The sequence below is a fragment of the Aythya marila genome (genome assembly GCF_965140915.1).
Source record: "Aythya marila genome assembly, chromosome: 3".
NCBI classification, from domain to species: Eukaryota; Metazoa; Chordata; class Aves; order Anseriformes; family Anatidae; genus Aythya; species Aythya marila.
Window position 1 is genome coordinate 87,259,127 of NC_139044.1, and position 17,768 is coordinate 87,276,894.

Below are 17,768 nucleotides of genomic sequence, written 5' to 3' on the forward strand. Positions count from 1 at the left end.
TCATGCTAAACAATATATAGGGGTGGCTAGCCGGGGGGAGGGGGCCGGACTGCTCGGGGTTAGGCTGGGCATCGGTCAGCGGGTGGTGAGCAATTGCATTGTGCATCACTTGTTTGTACATATTATTATTATTTTCCTATTATCACCATTGTATTATTATTATTATTATTATTATTATTATTAATTATTATTATTATTATTATTATTATTATTATTATTATTATTATTATTTATTAATAATATTATTATTATTAATATTATTGTTATTATTATTTTGTTATTATTATTTTCCTGTCTTATTAAACTGTCTTTATCTCAACTCACGGGCTTCACTTTCCATTTCTCTCCCCCGTCCCAGAGAGGGAGGGGGGAGGGTGAGCGAACGGCTGCGTGGTGTTTAGCTGCCAGCCGGGTTAAACCACAACAGCAATGGACTACTAACTTCATTTTTTTTTTTTTTTTACCACAGAGTCAATTCTCTCCCCCCTTTCCAACTCTTAGACCACAGCCGTGCATTATTAAATAGCTAAAAGAAAGAAAATCGAAATCTCACTCCTTCTGCTTGTTCCTCTTAGCTTAGTGCAATCACCCTTTGATTGACACTGGTGAGTGCAAGAGCAGAACCAAGGCCTTTATAACACAGAAATAAAGTAAGTTTGGCACTAGGTAAAATCATTTGCCTTTGTAGCAGGGTATGAGGTGCTTGCCTTTACAAACAGACATGAGTGGATGCAAGGTTTTCCTGTCAGGCAGCTGCTGACAAGAGCTAGGAAATGCAGTTTTGAGACAACACAATCTTTTTAAAAGTGAGAGGAAGAAAGTGTCAATAGGGCTTCCTTCTTCATCTGTAAAAAACACACTGAAGTTTTTACAGACATAGCTATGTCAAAAATGGACAAAATACAAAGACAATGTATTGAGCAAAGCATGAGACTTTGTCAGTCAGCAGTTCAGCTGGTTTGAACAAGCAGAGCAGGAAGGGAATCGGGGCTCCTTTGGATTCCCATAGCCAGAATTTTGAGAACACCCAACCTGGAGCCTGAGTTACACCACAGAAAGTGTAACTGCCTTCCCTACACTAAACCTGAGGCTTAAAGGGTTGAAGTAATTGAGCCAATAAAGCTGAAAGTAGTCCAAAAAGGAGCAGTTACATTGCTTTTCTGGACCATTCTGACAGGAAGACCAACCTACAGATCATTTGCCTAAAGCTGTTCTGCACAAGCCAAGAACTGGTGACAGAGCAACGCATTTAGGAGGGCAGATGATTCCCCATGTGAGCTCTGCCCATCCTCCTGCTGCATGACAGGATTTCTGTCAACAAAAAGGACAGAAAAGGAACCACTCATGCAGAGCAAATAGAGAACAGTCCAGAACGTAATTTCAAAATGACAGCTATATTTAACTCCCACAGAACTTGCTCCCAAGCCTGCTTGCCCATTCAATTCAGAGAACGCTGAGGATTTAAAAAGAAACAAGGTGTGTTTGAATAGAAGTAGAGTGTTAAGTTTATTTTAAGCAAAAATGACTACTAGCATCAGAGAGCCTGCTGCTAAATCAGGCAAGGATTCAGTAGGTGCAGAGCAACAGCCTGAACTCAGTATTTCCTGATGGCACGTGACGAACCCACTGATCTTGTTCAGATGCAAATTCTGTTACTGCCAGCTGCAGGGCCGGTGCTGATGAAAAATCACTAGTCCTGCTTCCCTGAGCTGCAGAGCCCCTCGCTGTTTTGGCCTTCAGCACAGGAGGCTGTCAGGATGCTGCCTGGAGCTGGGGCTCCTGGCATGGGTTCACAATGAGCCCCCCGCCTTGCTCAGCACCCTGGCTGAGGCACTCTCAGCCTTCCCCAGCTCTGCAGCGAATCTAGCACCACCTCTGTACTTTATCTGTGTGTGAACTGGGACCTGATGAATTGCCAGGGCTGTAATGAAATAACTGCAACCTCAGAGACCATTTCTAGTTTGCTAAGCAACAACCAAGCTCTTCAGCAAGTTTCAAGACAAGCTTTATTTATTTTAAAAGAGAATAAGAAAAAAAACATGATACAGTGTTTACATTCAGTTGGCCTCCTACACAGCTTTTACTATTTGTATGGCACACACGTTCGTAGCCAAGAGTTTCCAGTTGGCTAACATCACACTAAGCCATCAGGCAGTAGCCACTGCACAGCTCTAAGCAACAGTACCAGAGTCAGTGGAGCACTTTCCAGTTCAAATCCTCTTGTGCTGATATGGGTTCACGCACGGTAACATTTCTCACTCGTTTCAAAAGAGCAAAACGCTGTCGTTTCCAAGATGCTTTACAACTGGTTCTGATGATCTGACATCTACAGAAGCAGAGCTTTAAAGGCGATTCCTGCATCCTGTTGGCTCCAACCAACATCACTTTTATCTGTGATGCTGCTAATGTGAGCACAGCTGATCTCGCCACATACTCTAGCAGGAGGCGAATGCTTCTCACACAGGTGTTTTAACAATAGTACTCTCCGGCTCCTCTTCAGAAAGCTCTGCTGAAATCTGTTGTTGGGAAGCTGCTTTCTCCGAGTACATATTCCCTGGTAAACACTTATCAGTCTGAGGGAAAGCTTTTAGCTTCTCTGCCTTCTGGTGCTTGTTTTTCACAAATCTTAGCAGGTTAACAATAGCAGCTGGGGTAATTCCAGGGATGCGGCTGACTGCACCAATCTGCACGTAGAAACAGAAACAAGTTAACCTAAAACAAACCTAGGCTCTGAAGCCAGACAGAAATGAGATCAAAACCTGTGGGTGTTCCCTTCCCTGATTCTCCTCGCACACCCATGTCCCTTGGGAAGACACAGAAGGGCTTTATTTTGCTGCTGTTCAGCCTTGCTGTGGCCCAGTGACTTACCGTCTGGGGACGGTTAGAGCTCAGTTTCTCCCGCACCTCTGTGGACAGTGATGCATCAATAGCAAAGTAATCTAGGTCCTCTGGCAGCTGGAGGGCTTCATCTCGACGCACTTCTTCTATTTCCTGCTGTTGGTTGACTACACACCACTCATAAGCAGCTGTGATAGACAATCAGGGAAACAAGAGGACAAGATACAGACATTCATATGACAGAAGTCAATTCCAGAAATTCCTGGAAGCTGAAAGAACAACTCCATCAAGATGATCAAAAGCACTGAGGAAGCTTCTAGCCTCACAGATTACGGTGCCTAATTCATATCACTACTTTGGAAGAAATCATACTTTTTAGTTTGGTAGAGGAATTAAGATACACAGATTAGCTTTTCCTCTTCTTCCAGGAGAGGATGTCTATCCTCCTTCCAGGAGGTCTATCTGATGGAGCAGTAAAGAGGAAAAACCCATGAGTGAACACAACTAATTGATGTCACCCCACAAAGTGCAACACAGGCACTCAGACACGACTGTAGCCTATGGTAATACATGCATGCCCTGACAGGAGTGCTTCACTTCTCTGAACAGCAACATGAAACACACAGCAATGAAGTGGCTTGCTCTCCTGTTACTAAAAAACCCCACACAGATCCCGCTAGGATATCATAACCCTTGTACTTTACCTTCTATTTTCAATCTCTCTGACAGTTCTCTCCACTCAGCAAACTTTCCCAGGGGTTCGGGGATAGCCCTTGCCAGAATCTCCATGTTGGCCTCTGGATATTGAAGCATGTCAAAGGCACTGTGGAGAACAAGAGTAGATTTTTTATGGTAGGAAGCACTGTTACTTGCATCATTCCCAACTCAAACTCTTCAAGGTGAGGCCTGTAGCAGCATAGACCAGAACAACTGCAGAGCACAGCTCACCTCCCTACTGCCTCCTCTCAATAGACAGATGAGCAGTTCAGCTCTCCTTGGTTGTTTTTAGGTTATCAGCTTTTATTTACAATCGAAGTCATTCTGCCACACTAATTGTTGATAAACAGGGATCTTCAAAATCCCTCACTTAAGATCTTTTTGTATGTCATAGGCTATAGGGTGCAGTATGATTTTTAGATCCCCATCATCTTTTTAGGAAATATGAACAGCAAGATAGAAAAAAACAAGTAAGGGCATTCAGGAGAGCCTTTCAAACAGATCAAGTCAGTGACATCTTAGTCACTGGTTTAAAACAGAACAGGTAAGGTAAGATATAAGATGGGTAAGGTAAGCAAGAGCCCTTGTGTTGAAGAACAGCCACCAACTAACACTAGCATAAAATTTACACTGCTTTTGAGCAAAGCACTGCTTTCAGCAAAGCAGCAACCCACTGCAGAACTGTCACCATTTGGTGACACTTTCAATACAGAGAGCAAGCACTGACTGGGCCAGCAGAGTACTCTCTTTGGGAGCCTAACTCAGTGCCAGGAGTTGTGGCACAGTAGAAACCCAATATCACGCTTCTTCTATAGGCAAAGATCAGGTGTGAGCCCCCCGAAGGTGATAAAGCTGGAATCTTGGGGTACTGACGGCTTCGGGAAGGCTGACCTACAAGAGTACGTCACGCAAGAAGGCTTCAGCTGAACCCGTTACCTCATAGGTGACCTTCGATTGCTACTCAGGTGAACTTCTGGTATCAGCTGGGACCATTTGGATATACTGAACTGAAGGGATTTCAGCGTTGCAATTCCATCCTCTAAAGCAGCCTTCATCTTAACTGCCTGTTCGTATCGCTGCTGTGACACACACCCGGCCTCCTCGAAACCTGCAGAGACAGGCGGCACGTGGGACAGAGGTCTACAACCGGGCAGTGCCGCTGACTGCAAGAGCCACCCTACGAAAATACCTCTGAGGGTGAGCCTGGCGTCGGCGTTGTCCGGCCTGAGGGACATGCGGAACTCCACGCGGCTGGTGAACATGCGGTAGGGCTCGGTGGTGCCCAGCGTGGTAAGGTCGTCGATCAGGACACCGATGTAGCCCTCTGTGCGACTGACAATGAAAGGGGGCTTGCCACGAACCCGGAGGCACGCGTTGATGCCAGCAATCACACCCTGGACGGACAGAAAGCAAAACAAAAACATTGACATTTACTTTATGGTTAGAATATCAGCATGTCTGCATCTAAAGACTCATGCATCCTGCTGCACCTTGGAAAAAGGAATAATTAGGGCTAGTAACCCAGGCAGTATCTCCCCTGTGATACTACAACTGTCTGAAGAGCTTCTTGGCCCCTGCTGACAGTCCTAGAGACATTTCCTCCCACATTTTCAATTATACCCACTGCATGGTCTCCATGGAATCAGGGCGAGCAACAATAAGAACAAATCATTAAACAAGATGGACCTGCCATGACTGCATAGCAAGGACAAACGCCAAGACAATACCCCTTCCTGAGCACGGAGTCCACACCATCAGGTTCACCTACCTGAGCTGCAGCTTCTTCGTAGCCTGTCGTGCCATTTATCTGGCCCGCAAAGAAGAGCCGCTGAACAAGACGGGACTCGAGAGAAGCAGTCAGCTGACGGGGATCTAAGTAATCATACTGCACCCCATAGCCTAAGACAAAGGAAAAGGCAGATCTTAAGTGAGGGATTTTGAAGGTCCCTATTTTATCATCAACAGCAAGAAGTGGGGCAGAATGACTTAGTTTACCAACTTTTATTTACAATCTAAAACTACCAAGGAAAAATCTCTGCATCCAAGAATAAATCCTAATTTTGTTTCATATTTACCTTGGTTAGCTACACCCTAAACAAAATCTGTTTTTTATTAGCTGGTAACCAATACAAAACACAGACTGACAACTATCTGCTCCCCTCACCTGGCTGTACCATCTTGGCTTTTTCCAAGCCTCGGATAGAATTGATCACCTGCTCCTGGAGCTCAGGCGGCAGTGTCATTGAGAGGCCTTGGGGGTAAATGACGTTGGAGTCCAAGCCTTCAGGCTCCAGCCACACCTGATGCTCACGGTTTGGGAAGCGCAGAACCTTTGCTTCCAAAGAGGGACAGTATCTGCGACATGAAATAGCCATAAGCATCATCTGATCTGGAGAAAAGGCAATTTTCCAGAAGCAAAACAAGGCAGATGCACAGTTTCAGCTCCCACCACTGAGAGCCTCGTATGGTGCCACGTACTCACCGGGGACCCTTTGTTGTCTCCCTCACATGGTTGTTCAGGTGGAGGTTATCTTGAACAATTTGCTGAGCTTTCAGGTTCGTGTAAGTCAGGTAGCACGAGAGCTGATCTTCTGGCTGAAAGAGGCCAAAGCTCGCTTTAAAGTAATCCAGTCACAATACCCTGCTGAACAGTTCTGGTCTGAGGACCTCCAAGCTTGGACAGCTTGCTCTCAATTCCTGCAGAGCTGGGTAGTGCTGTTCTACCTACTGCACATACAGAATGAGAGTAATCAAAGACCTTGAGCAGTATGCCCAAAAGCAGACCAAGAACACAACCTGGGAGTCCAGAATCTGAGTTCTATCCTATACACTCCATTAATTACAGGATGGATACTCATACTAAAGCACCAGGTTCTCTCACAGCATTAACCACACAGCAACTCAAAGCTCTGAAGAGCTCTGAAGAGGAGCAAGTGTTGAGTCTTAGCTACCATCCAATTAAAAAGTTTGCCAAAGACTAAAGAAACCTCTCAAAATCCTGCAGTTAACATGGAAAATTCAAAATTTGGAAAGAAAAACACTATGTAAAATATTTCACTATTTTTTTCTGGAAAAAAAGTTGATAGACTAACATTCAAAACTGTAATAAATGTTGCACTTCAACTCCTTGAAACCTATCCTACAAATACCTAGGACTTCAAGCGATATGACATCCTCAACCCCTCAATTATAGTAGGTCAATTCCTGTATGCTTTGGGACAAATTAACTCCTTATACTTAATTTGTTGCTGTTTAGCCACACTACGTAATAATGCCATCCATTTTGCACATTTTTCTTTGGAAAAATGAGTTTCTTCTTTAATTTACTGTTAACGTGCCACCTCTTAAGTTCTGTGGCTAACTCCATCCTTTCTTTCTCCCAGTCAACGCTACTAATGATCTCTATTTTCAATATTTTAATCTGTTACTCTAGTACTTTGGTAGCAAACAAGATATAAATCTCCCCAATACTGGTCTAATACCAGCTGTATTTTGTACATCACACGTTTACCCAGCACAGAAAGAACACTGCTAACAACACCCTATTTTATGCAATTCTCACCGTAAAGATAAAGGAAGTGGTCTCCAGGTTGGGCAGCAAGAGGAAAAATTGCTTGCTTTGAGAAGTGAGCAAGCAATTTCTTCCTTTGTGTGGAAAACCTCAGAAACTTAACACTTCTAGCATGGAGAATACTGCCCAGCTCACTTTCCCGGCCATGAAAATCCCTTACATCAGCTCCCTGGGGGATTCTCAGCGTGACATTCCCCGAACCACCCCGAGTCACTCGCCGGCTACATGTGCATTTCACTTGTGCTACCTTGATCCACACAGCCTTGCTGAGGAAGCTGAACGGCACAGGGGGGTTGTCGGCTGTACGTTCTTCCAGGCCACTGAAGTCAATCGTGTCCTTGGCCAGCCGCGGCGGCGTCCCAGTCTTCAGCCTGCCCATGGCGAACCCCAGCCTCTCCAGCGTCTGCGCCAGCCCGACGGACGGCTGATCCCCTAGGCGCCCAGCTGGATGCTTCTCCAGCCCAACGTGGATCATGCCCCGCAGAAACGTGCCCGTGGTCAGGATGACACTCCCCGCGTGCACTGTGCTCCCATCCCCTGAAACGGCAAGTTTTCAGAGGTGCGTTTATTTTACTATCAATGAAGCCCTGGTATGCTGGTCGAGAACTAGGCTAACTGTCCACCAAGGGCTTATGCAGCTTTTATTATTTGACAAAAACAGTATTTCAATAGCATTAATAACAGTAACTATCATAAGCAGCATGTACAGTTACTCCTATATTTTTATTATTCCCCTAAGTGTGTTACCCAAATACAGAAATCTCACTCCTGGGAAAAATTCCTGTCCAGGCCTTTATTTTGGAAAGCCCGCTTACTAGACCAGCGAGTGGTAACAAACCATGAGACTGCTAGTAACAGGGCACTACTGCCCAGAAACATCGTCTGCAGCATGCTCTGTTTGCCAATTAAAATTTCATAATGCCACGTGGAATTCAAAGTCACGAGTCTGGAGAAGATTAAAGGTATCTGAATTCTCAATATCCAACCAATCATGTTTTTCGTTGTGCTAGAGGTACTTACTTAGGCTTAGTTTACACCCAGCCTAATTGGGTGTAATTTGCCTATTGGCTAATTCAGCTTTCTCACTGCTGAATCAGAAGTGTTTACCCTGCAGGCTGCTCTTAGTGTAAAGTAACTGAGGGTTGTACATACCCAGAACGACTCCTCTGACTCGGCACTTCCCAGGATGGTCTGGTTCTGGTTCTGTCAAGAGAAGATCTTCCACAGATGCCTCATGAACTGTCAACAGTGGTGTGTTAAGGATTTCTTTCTGTCATGAAAGGAGTTACTGCAAACATCTGGGAAGTTCTGAGACATTTCAGCAGTCCCACACCTTGCCAATTAACAAATTACGTCAGCTTCTTTCCCTTTCCACTCTTACCAGGCCACTTGACAGCCATTCAACTACTGTACCAGTTCCTGATTTATTAATTTGAATTTTCCATTCACAGAGTTTAAGCTCAAGAGAAACTATTTGTTTATGAACTCTGAAATGTACATAAAATGTTAGAGAAATGATTAAGACTACACTGAGCCCCAACGATCTATACTGTATTAAAGCACCAACCTGAACGGTATCTAGTTTTGACAGGAAGATGTCAAAAAAAAAAAGTATCATCTTCTATAATTCACCCTAATACTGCAGCTTTGACGAATATATTCTAATACTCCAGCACAAAAATACACAGAGAAAATTCCAAGAAACAAGCCCACATTTTAAAACTAGTCATCGTTCCTGATTTTCTCTCAAAATACTCTGCAACACCAATCCTGCTGTTTTAACGCAGTATACAGCTATCCTAACAGGTTGCTGATCTATCCTGAAACAGTCGCCTTGGGACCTCTCTACACCAGGGCTCTTGTTCCACCCCAGCAGGTGGGTTCAGGTCCCAGGTGTTAATATGGTGGGTGCTACGGGACGGAAGCAGGAGCTGGTGGCACACACATCGAGTCCAGCTGATCATCCTACCCGCTGCTCTGTGGGGCATCTGACCCGACCACGCAGGGCTTGTAAGCACACAAGGCAGCACTGCCCTGTTTCTGCAGAGCCCCCTCAGACTGGGTTCTTGCAGACAACGTCCAGCTCTGCAAAATGCCGTATTACCACCAGCTGCATTTCACTTTTCAAATATAAATGTTACATGATATAAAGCAAAATATATTTTAGATTTAAGTTTCCAAAAAGGAAAAAAAAAGTATGTATTTGAGGGTACTTAATGTGTCTCAGTAACATCTTATTTTATTTATGAGCTAAGGAACTAAGATTCCTTAGCAGCTTTTTGCAGTCCTCAGATCAGTGTTTCTCCTTCCTCCATGTGCTTAAACTTTCAAATATCCTCACAGGCTGCAGAACAACTGAGACCCTTATGAGATTGTTGAACAGCGCAAGCTTCCTTAATGACTGTTTGGCACCACTTTCTGTTATTCTGATCTAAAGGGAATGGCCTCAAGTTGCGCCAGGGGAGGCTCAGGTTGGACATGAGGAGACATTTCTGCTCAGTTTTTGGTGCAGTCAGGCACTGGGACGGGTTGCCCAGGGAGGTGGTGGAGTCACCGTCCCTGGGGGTGTCAAGGAAAGGTTGGATGTGGTGCTTGGGGACGTGGGTTAGTGGGTGACCTTGGTGGTAGGGGATGGTTGAACTGGATGATCTCGGAGGTCCTTTCCAACCTTATTGTCTCTACGATCTCCTCACCAGGGCACAGACTCAGCACCCCCCGGCCTGCCGCAGCCCTGCCACCCGCCTCACCCCCCGTCCCCCTCTCACCCGCATGTTGTCCCGGTAGAGGCCGCGGTCCACCTGCGCCCTCAGCCCCCAGACGGCCGGCCCCTTGCAGCGGTTCAGCACCTTGTAGTGCACGCCGGCCAGGTCGCACACCCGCCCGCACAGCCCGTCCAGGGCGTCCACCTCCCGCACCAGGTGCCCCTTGCCGATGCCGCCGAAGGAGGGGTTGCAGGACAGCTGGCCTGCGGGGGGCACACGGGGACACAGAGCCGTCAGCACCGGGATGGGGGCGGCGCAGGACGCCCCGAGCCGCCCCCATCCCAGCCCCGCTGCCGGTACCGATGGTGCCGATGCTGTGCGTGAGCAGCAGCGTGCGGGCCCCGCCGCGAGCAGCCGCCGCCGCCGCCTCGGTCCCGGCGTGGCCGCCGCCGATCACCAGCACCTCGTAGCCCGGCGCCGCCCCGCTGCCCGCCCGCCGGGGACCGGGGCTGGGAGCTGGCAGCGCCAGGCGGCGCCAGGGCCCGCGGCACAGCATGGCTCCCCCGGCACCCGGCACCCAGCACGGCCCCGGAACGGGAAGCGGCGCCCGAAGGAGCCGCCACGTCCCGCGGCGCCCGGGCGCCCCTCAGCGGCCGCCCGCCCGCCGGCTGCTCCGGGAGGGCGGCGCCGCTGCTCGGCCCGGCCCCGGCTCCGGTGCCAGCCCCTCCGCCCGGCGGGACTTTCGTTTCCCCGGCACCGCCGGGAAGAGGAATCCGCGGTGTGGCTCATGGAGGGCCCCGGGGAGCGGCGGCAGCGGGCGGTGCGGCGCAGGGGGAGCGCCGGGCGCGGCTCCTCCGGCGGCGGCGAGCCGAGGGAGGGCGGCCCCGCGGGCAGCGGGCGCGGCCGCCCCGCCAGGGCAGCCCCGGGAGGAGGGAGGCGGCCGGGGGGCTCCGCGGAGACGGGCGGGGAAGCGGCGGTGGCGGTGCCCCCGCTGAGGCTGCGGGCGGTGCTGTCGCAGCTCAGCCTGGGCCGGAGGGACGTGTCCGAGGCGTCGGGGCTGGTGAACCAGGTGGTGTCGCACCTCATCCAGGCCATCCGCGGCAGGGACGGCGGCTTCGGCACCATCAGCAGGCTGGGAGCCGGCAGCTACTACGAGCGCGTCAAGGTGGGTGCGGGACGGCCCCTCTCAGCCCCCGGGGACGGTGCCTAAAGCTCCGGGCCTGGCAAAGCGATGCGTGATGTGTTTCCTCGTAGCTGGTCCCTGAGGGCAAAAGGGAGACCGCTGAGCGCTCACCTGGCACTAAGAGCAGTGTAGGAACCCCAAAAGTCTCCTAAAAAGTCAGGGAGTTGAAAGAGGGAGTAACATCAGGACAGCGCTGTTCTCCACAGCGATCCTGTAGCAGGAACCCGCCAGAAATAAGCTCCTGTTTCATGCCAGACGTGGCAAACGCGCGAAGGCCTTCCCACGTAAAACCTCAGCCTGAAGAGAATAAAGCCGAAGTCGCACTTTTAACGCGGTGCTCTTGTACTTTGCAGATATCTGAGCCAAACGAGTTTGATATCATGCTTGTAATGCCTATCACGAGGATTCAGCTAGATGAGTGTGATGACACTGGAGCCTATTATTATCTAACGTTCAAAAGAAACCCAAAGGAAAAGTATTTGAACAGGTTTTTAGATGAAGATGGAAAATTATCAGCCGATAAAATGCTTACAGCACTAAGAAAAATTATTAAAGAAGAAGTAAAAAACATTAAAGGTAAGTACTGAGCGAACAAGTTCTCCACAGCAATGCGAAAAATGCAGTTTTATCTTAAGGTCTCCTGTCCCATGTATAGCACTGCCTACAAAACCTATGCATTTTGAACCTCTCTGCCCTACACAAAGGACTATTTGCTGAACTGGTAGCAAAATGAATTTAACTATCTCATTAGGTAGTATTACTTCACATCTGTCTACGAGATGTGTCCCTGTCCCCTTTTAGGGTGCTCTTTTTCTCAAAAGCCTTCTGCTATGTCATGGCCAAATCACTTTGGTCTAAATGTTTTCTGTAGTGAAACAGTTCATTAGAAAGCATAATTATATCTACAGAAAACATCTCAAATAGAATCAAAATTCTTAAAAAAAAAAAAAAAAGTTCAATCAGTTCAAGTTTTCCTGATTTTGTAGATGGAGGCCTCAACTGGCCTCCTTAATGTTTTAAAAATCCATATGCATTTCACAAATCCTACAGGATAAAGCACCTGAGACTTTTGACTGATTATAAATTCCTGTTCAGTAAACACCTTATCTTCAAAAAATGCTTCTTCTAACATGATTTTTTTTTTTTTTGTTACTAGATGTGGAAGTAACTGTGAAAAGGAAGAAGGCTGGAAGTCCTGCAATAACTCTACTGATCAAAAACTCGTCAGCAGAAATATCAGTGGACATCATCTTGGCTTTGGAAGTTCAGCAGAGCTGGCCTCCCAGCACTCAGGACGGCCTTAACATTGAACGATGGCTAGGAAGAAAAGTCAGGAGAGAGCTCAGAAATAAACCGATTTATTTAGTAGCCAAGCAAAACAAAAAAGAAAAGGTTCCAAGAGGTACTTCAAATACATACAATAAGCCTAAGTTAAGAAATATCTTCTCTACAACTCGATTGCTTATAAACGTCATAAAAAGGGTATCCAAATTCTGTTCAGTATTCTGCCATCAAGGTACACAGACCTTTAATTTATCCTGGATGTAGCCAGATCATCTTTGAAACCCCTCTTTAAAACATCAGATTCGTGACACTGCTTGTCCTGTGCTGAAATCTAATGACAAAACTGCTTTGCAGACTGTACAGCAACAGATTCTAACAGTATTATATTCAGTCTATTAAATCCAAGACAGGCATATGTATTTTCCCTGTGCTAGAGCTGTATGAAACAGCAACATCCACTCATTTATAAGGAAAATAAATTAAGGTGATTTCTAAAAAGACAGAGAACATCCCCGTAAGTGGCACTTAGAAGTTCTACACTTCTGCAGGAAGCAAACTCTACTTTTTTAGCATGATATGTTATTTCTCATTGAAATCTAACATGGCTGCAGCATGACTGCTATTATTATTATTTTTTTTTCCTAGAGGACTGTTACACCAAGCCTACATTAGTTTGCAGAAACATCTCAACTTGGCATTGTATTATGATAATTGATGGTTTCAGCAAAAAGTGTTCTGGCAGCTTGTTATTTTTTTTTTTTTTTTTTAAAGTTAGGATACCTATCTTAACTGTGCCAAATAACTCACCACTGCTTTACTGGGCTCTTCCCTCAATGAAAATTAAATGCAAATAGTAATCAAACCAAACAGGTAGGGAAACAGCATAACTTACGTGAGGGAGACAAAAATGACTGTTGGTGTTTTAGAAATCAGGGGCTGAGCTGTATTAATTGTTGTTTTCAGAAACATTACAAGAAAAACAAAAATAAATGTTTTTAAACAGTTACCAAAGACAAGCTCAGAAGTGGATTACTTGCACTACAAAATCAAACCAATCATCACGATTTGTTTACTCAAAACCAAAATGGTTAAGCAGTAAAGCCAATAATGCAGAACAGAAATTGAGAGGCAGCAGATTTCTGTAAGCAGTGTAATTATTCCCAATATGATGTTCAACAAATGCCAGAAAGTTCAGAATCAAGCTTAATTTTAAAAACTGAAGCCAAACATCCTTGAGAATATAATGAAAGCATCCAGGCAATTAACTACAGCCTATAGTAACTATTTTATTTCTATGGAGAGGCTGAGGAATTGAGGAGTTCACTTGTTTTAGTAACTGCTATACTAAATTTATTTTTTTTTTTAGGTGCAAAGAAATTGTTGATATTTTAAATTCGGTCAGTTTTATTTATTTATTTATTTTTTTAGGTACTGACACCAATATTTACTGCTGTGTAATCATGTATCAATCTTGTACCCCACTTTAGGAAACACCTGGCGACTCTCTTTCTCACATATTGAAAAGGCCATGATGAACAACCATGGCAGCATAAAGACATGCTGTGAAACCGATGGAGCAAAATGTTGTAGGTTGGTATTTCACAGTAATATTTTACTTTAAGCTAGTTTGAGCCTTAATGTTGCCCAGTAATGTTTCAGTTTAACATTTAAAGAATTCAGTCTAGGAGTGATTATTCTTAACAGGGAGCAAGAATAAGAATTTTAAGCATTAATAGTTGCATTACTGTTCTAGAGTAGTACAAGCTTGCAGGTACTCGTTGGATGTCTGACTTGCATTTACTTAAAGAGAGATGGAAACAAGTCACATTGCAGATTTATGTTCCAAATTTGCGTTTCAAAGCAAACAGATCTGACTTGCCAAGTAATCTTTCCTAAAGTCAGTCCTATTTAGAAAAATTAGCTCAAAAGTCTGATGACTCAGCTTTCTGAGCTTTGTAAGCAAATTACAGTTCATGGCAAGGCAATTTATTAGATGATGTTGAGAAAAGAACTGCTGAATGGGATCAGGATCAATAAATGTGATTTTTCAGTCTAGTAACATCTGGTTCCCACATTTCTTTTAAGAGAAAAAAAACTGCATCAGCTACAGAACCTATTTTATGGCAAAACCACTTTGTAGTTTACTTGATTTTATCCTGCACAGAATCAAGAAAGTCACGAGAGAACCAATACAGAACCCCTTATCTTTGGCTTTATGAGTAGTATCAGACATGCTATGTCCTTGCCTATCAATGAACTGAACTACACCTCTTCAACTCAATGAGTACCACAAGGAGGCAGTGGTACTGCCTTCAGTGTAAATCCAAGCTCCAAGCACAGTTTTAATCTTCAGCAAGTGCTCCAAGTTCACATGGATACAATTGGCTTTCTGGGCTGCAAGTGCCCCACTGCCAAGTCATGTCAAGCTTCTCATCAACCAACACCCCAGGTCCTCCTCCCAATCCATTCTCCACCCAGCCTGTATTTGTACGTGCAATGTGCTGGAATTTTCTTTCATAAATAATGAGTATTTAAATATCTAAAATAGATTTTTAGAATTGACTACATAGAAGGTACCTAATAAGCTCTTATTTATTTAACAGGAAAGATTGTCTCAAACTTCTGAAGTATCTTCTAGAGAAACTTAAAATGAAATATGCAAAAGAATTGGAAAAATTTTGTTCCTATCAAGTCAAAACTGCCTTTTTTCACTCATGTGTCATTTGGCCAAATGACACAGACTGGCAGTACGAAAACCTGGAACACTGTTTTCAGAATTACCTAGGGTATTTCCTGCGTTGTCTGCAAGATTCTCAGCTGCCGCACTTTTTTATTCCCCAATACAACTTGCTCAGTCCGGATGACAAAGCAAGCAACCATTTCCTTTCCAGACAAATAAACTATCAATTGAACAACAGATTCCCAATATTTCAGCAGGAATAGTAAAAAAGTTATGTACAGTAACTACCTGAAAGCAAATCAAGTAGATTTGCATATTGTAAAATGTGTTTAACACCTCAAGCTACGTCTCAGTAGTTTGATACTATCAAAAAACAACAACAAACCCTTAAAAGAAACTGGAAATTTTAATTAATATTTGATAGAATTATGAAGGTAACCTGACTGTAATGTGAAAAATCCCAACATGAGATGACTGCTAAACACAGAAGAAAACATGCACCAGCTTGGAAACTTGAGAACTTTACCTTCAACCTAACAACAGCCTGGGACTGAAGGCCATCCCTGAAATGTGGCTGAATAGCTCATACCAGTCATCACTGTTACACCTATACATACATTATATATATTTACATTATATAGATGGGTGCATATATATGTACATATACATATATATTACATATATGTTACAAGAAACTGAGCTGCTTAAGCACATGCAGAGAAGAGCAATGAAGCTGGTGAAGGGACTGGAAGACAGGACTTCTGAGGGGAGACCTCACCACTCTACAACTACCTGAAAGGAGGCTGCAGTGAGGAGGGTGTTGGCCTCTTTTCTCTCAGGTCAGTTCTATTCAGTGTTTTTATATGACTTGGACACAGGACTTGCATGCACACTGAGTTTGCTGATGATGGAGGAGCTAGGAGGAGCTGTTTCTCCCTTGAAGACAGAGGCGCCTTGCAGAGAGATCTTTACTAGAGAGCTGGGCAATGACCAAGCACATGAAGTTCAACAAGAGCAAGTGCCAGATTTGGCACCTGAGACAGGGCAATCCTGGACAGACCTGTTCTTTGCATAGAATCTTTAAGGTTGGAAAAGACGTTCAAGATCATCTGGTCCAGCCATCCCCCTACCACCAATGTCACCCACTCAACCATGTCCCTAAGCACCACATCCAACCTTAACACCCCCAGGGACAGTGACTCCACCACCTCCCTGGGCAACCTGTCCCAATGCCTGACTGCTCTTTTTGAGAAAGAACATCTCAGAATTTCCAGTCTGAACCTCCCCAGTGCAACCTGAGGTCATTCCCTCTAGTTCTATCACTAGTTACTTGTGAGAAGAGGCCCGGCTCCCCACACCTTCCTTTCAGGTAGCTGTAGAGAGCAATAAGGTCTCCCCTGAGCCTCCTCTTCTCCAGACTAAACACCCCCAGTTCCCTCGTAGGACTTGTGTTCCAGGCCCTTCACCAGCTTTGTGGCCTTTTGTAGTTGGGGGATGAGAGGCTGAAGAGCAGCCTTACAGAAGGGGATCGGGGGGTTCTGGTTGATGGCACATATCACTCTGCTGCTGTAGTACTGACTTTCCTACCTCAAATCACTTTTCTACTTGTAATTGCTGCTACTGTTCATTAGTACTGTATCCTTAGTATTTGTTACATATATACACAAATACTCGTGCCTTAGTGATAACTATCAGATAAAAGCTCTTTGCCTTATTAATCATAGTATTATTGCTAGTAGTATTGCTAGTAGTGATTTGCAGTACTTTATAATAAAGTAACAATCTTTAATAAACAAAGACTCCCAAGTCCTTGTGTGTCATGGAATCCTTTGAGCTCATTATCAGTCTCTGTACACCTGCTGGCCGAGTAGTCCCCCTCTCCCCCTTTTTTGATTGCAACTGTATTTATCTTCCCTATCCATATGCATATTTCACCTGCAAACTATCAAGTTATACAAGGAACATATGTAAGAATTTGCAATAGTCAATTTCACAGGTGTAATTACGATCCCAAATATAAAGGCACCAATGACAGCATTGCGTAGTTAAAAGTGAAAAAATGACTATTTAAAATTAAAATCCATTGCAGAATATCCAGAATACACTCCTGCTTTCAAAAAGGAAAAAAAAAAAGCTGAATTGTAAGAGTCACTGAAATTACTTGTACATAAAACTGAACTACTTCTCCAGGTCAAGTGGGTGTATGAAAAGTTTTGCAGAGGGCTATCATTGGCAACAGTGAGCAAAAAGAGAATACAGTATCAAAACCATATTACATTCATGAAGTAACTCAGAAAGATGAGTCTTCAGAATTGCCTTGGAAATTAAGCTTTTGACTGGACTTTGGAAGGGAAGCAATCAGTATCCAACATGAAAGTTACTGTGCCAATGACCATCTGTGTGCAGATTCCTGTAGAAAAATGTACTTTTTCAATCCGTTATCACGGAGGAAGGAGTCTTTCTGTAAAAGGTTTTCAAAACCAAAATGTAGCCTGAATCCACCACTCTCAGAGTTAGACAGAATTCAGCTCAGTTTTTCCGCTCAATTATGTTAAGAAAAAAGCGACTATGACACTTCCTACTACTAAAATTGTGCAGCTGATAAACACACAGCATTTTAGAGCTGCCCCCCCCCTTTTTTTTTTTTTTTTTAAACAAACAAACAAAAAATCATATGTAGTTTTAAAAAGCACCAAGGGAAGTCTGTATTTTTACCCTACTTTTTGAAGACAAAATACCTACAGACTAAAATAATAAATGATATGAAATCTGGACTTTAACAAATAAAGAAGA

At 44.7% G+C, this 17,768-nt stretch overlaps 2 protein-coding genes across 2 annotated transcripts; one reads left to right on the top strand and one right to left on the bottom strand.

Moving 5' to 3' along the window:
• Window positions 1–1,973: 1,973 nt before the first annotated feature.
• On the bottom strand, window positions 1,974–10,412 carry MTO1 (mitochondrial tRNA translation optimization 1). Its single transcript, XM_082756671.1, has 12 exons — window positions 10,189–10,412; window positions 9,892–10,091; window positions 8,279–8,396; window positions 7,374–7,663; window positions 6,038–6,150; window positions 5,720–5,910; window positions 5,324–5,454; window positions 4,745–4,949; window positions 4,492–4,663; window positions 3,543–3,661; window positions 2,869–3,026; window positions 1,974–2,684 (listed from the first exon to the last, which is right to left on the bottom strand). Exons 1-12 carry the CDS (start codon window positions 10,382–10,384, stop codon window positions 2,457–2,459), a joined length of 2,121 nt encoding a protein of 706 aa, XP_082612797.1. The 5' UTR covers window positions 10,385–10,412; the 3' UTR covers window positions 1,974–2,456.
• Window positions 10,058–16,756, top strand: CGAS (cyclic GMP-AMP synthase; the record flags this gene model as incomplete). Its single annotated transcript, XM_082756187.1, has 5 exons — window positions 10,058–10,993; window positions 11,365–11,587; window positions 12,168–12,413; window positions 13,783–13,885; window positions 14,899–16,756. 5 exons carry the CDS (start codon window positions 10,058–10,060, stop codon window positions 15,236–15,238), a joined length of 1,848 nt encoding a protein of 615 aa, XP_082612313.1. The 3' UTR covers window positions 15,239–16,756.
• Window positions 16,757–17,768: the final 1,012 nt, after the last annotated feature.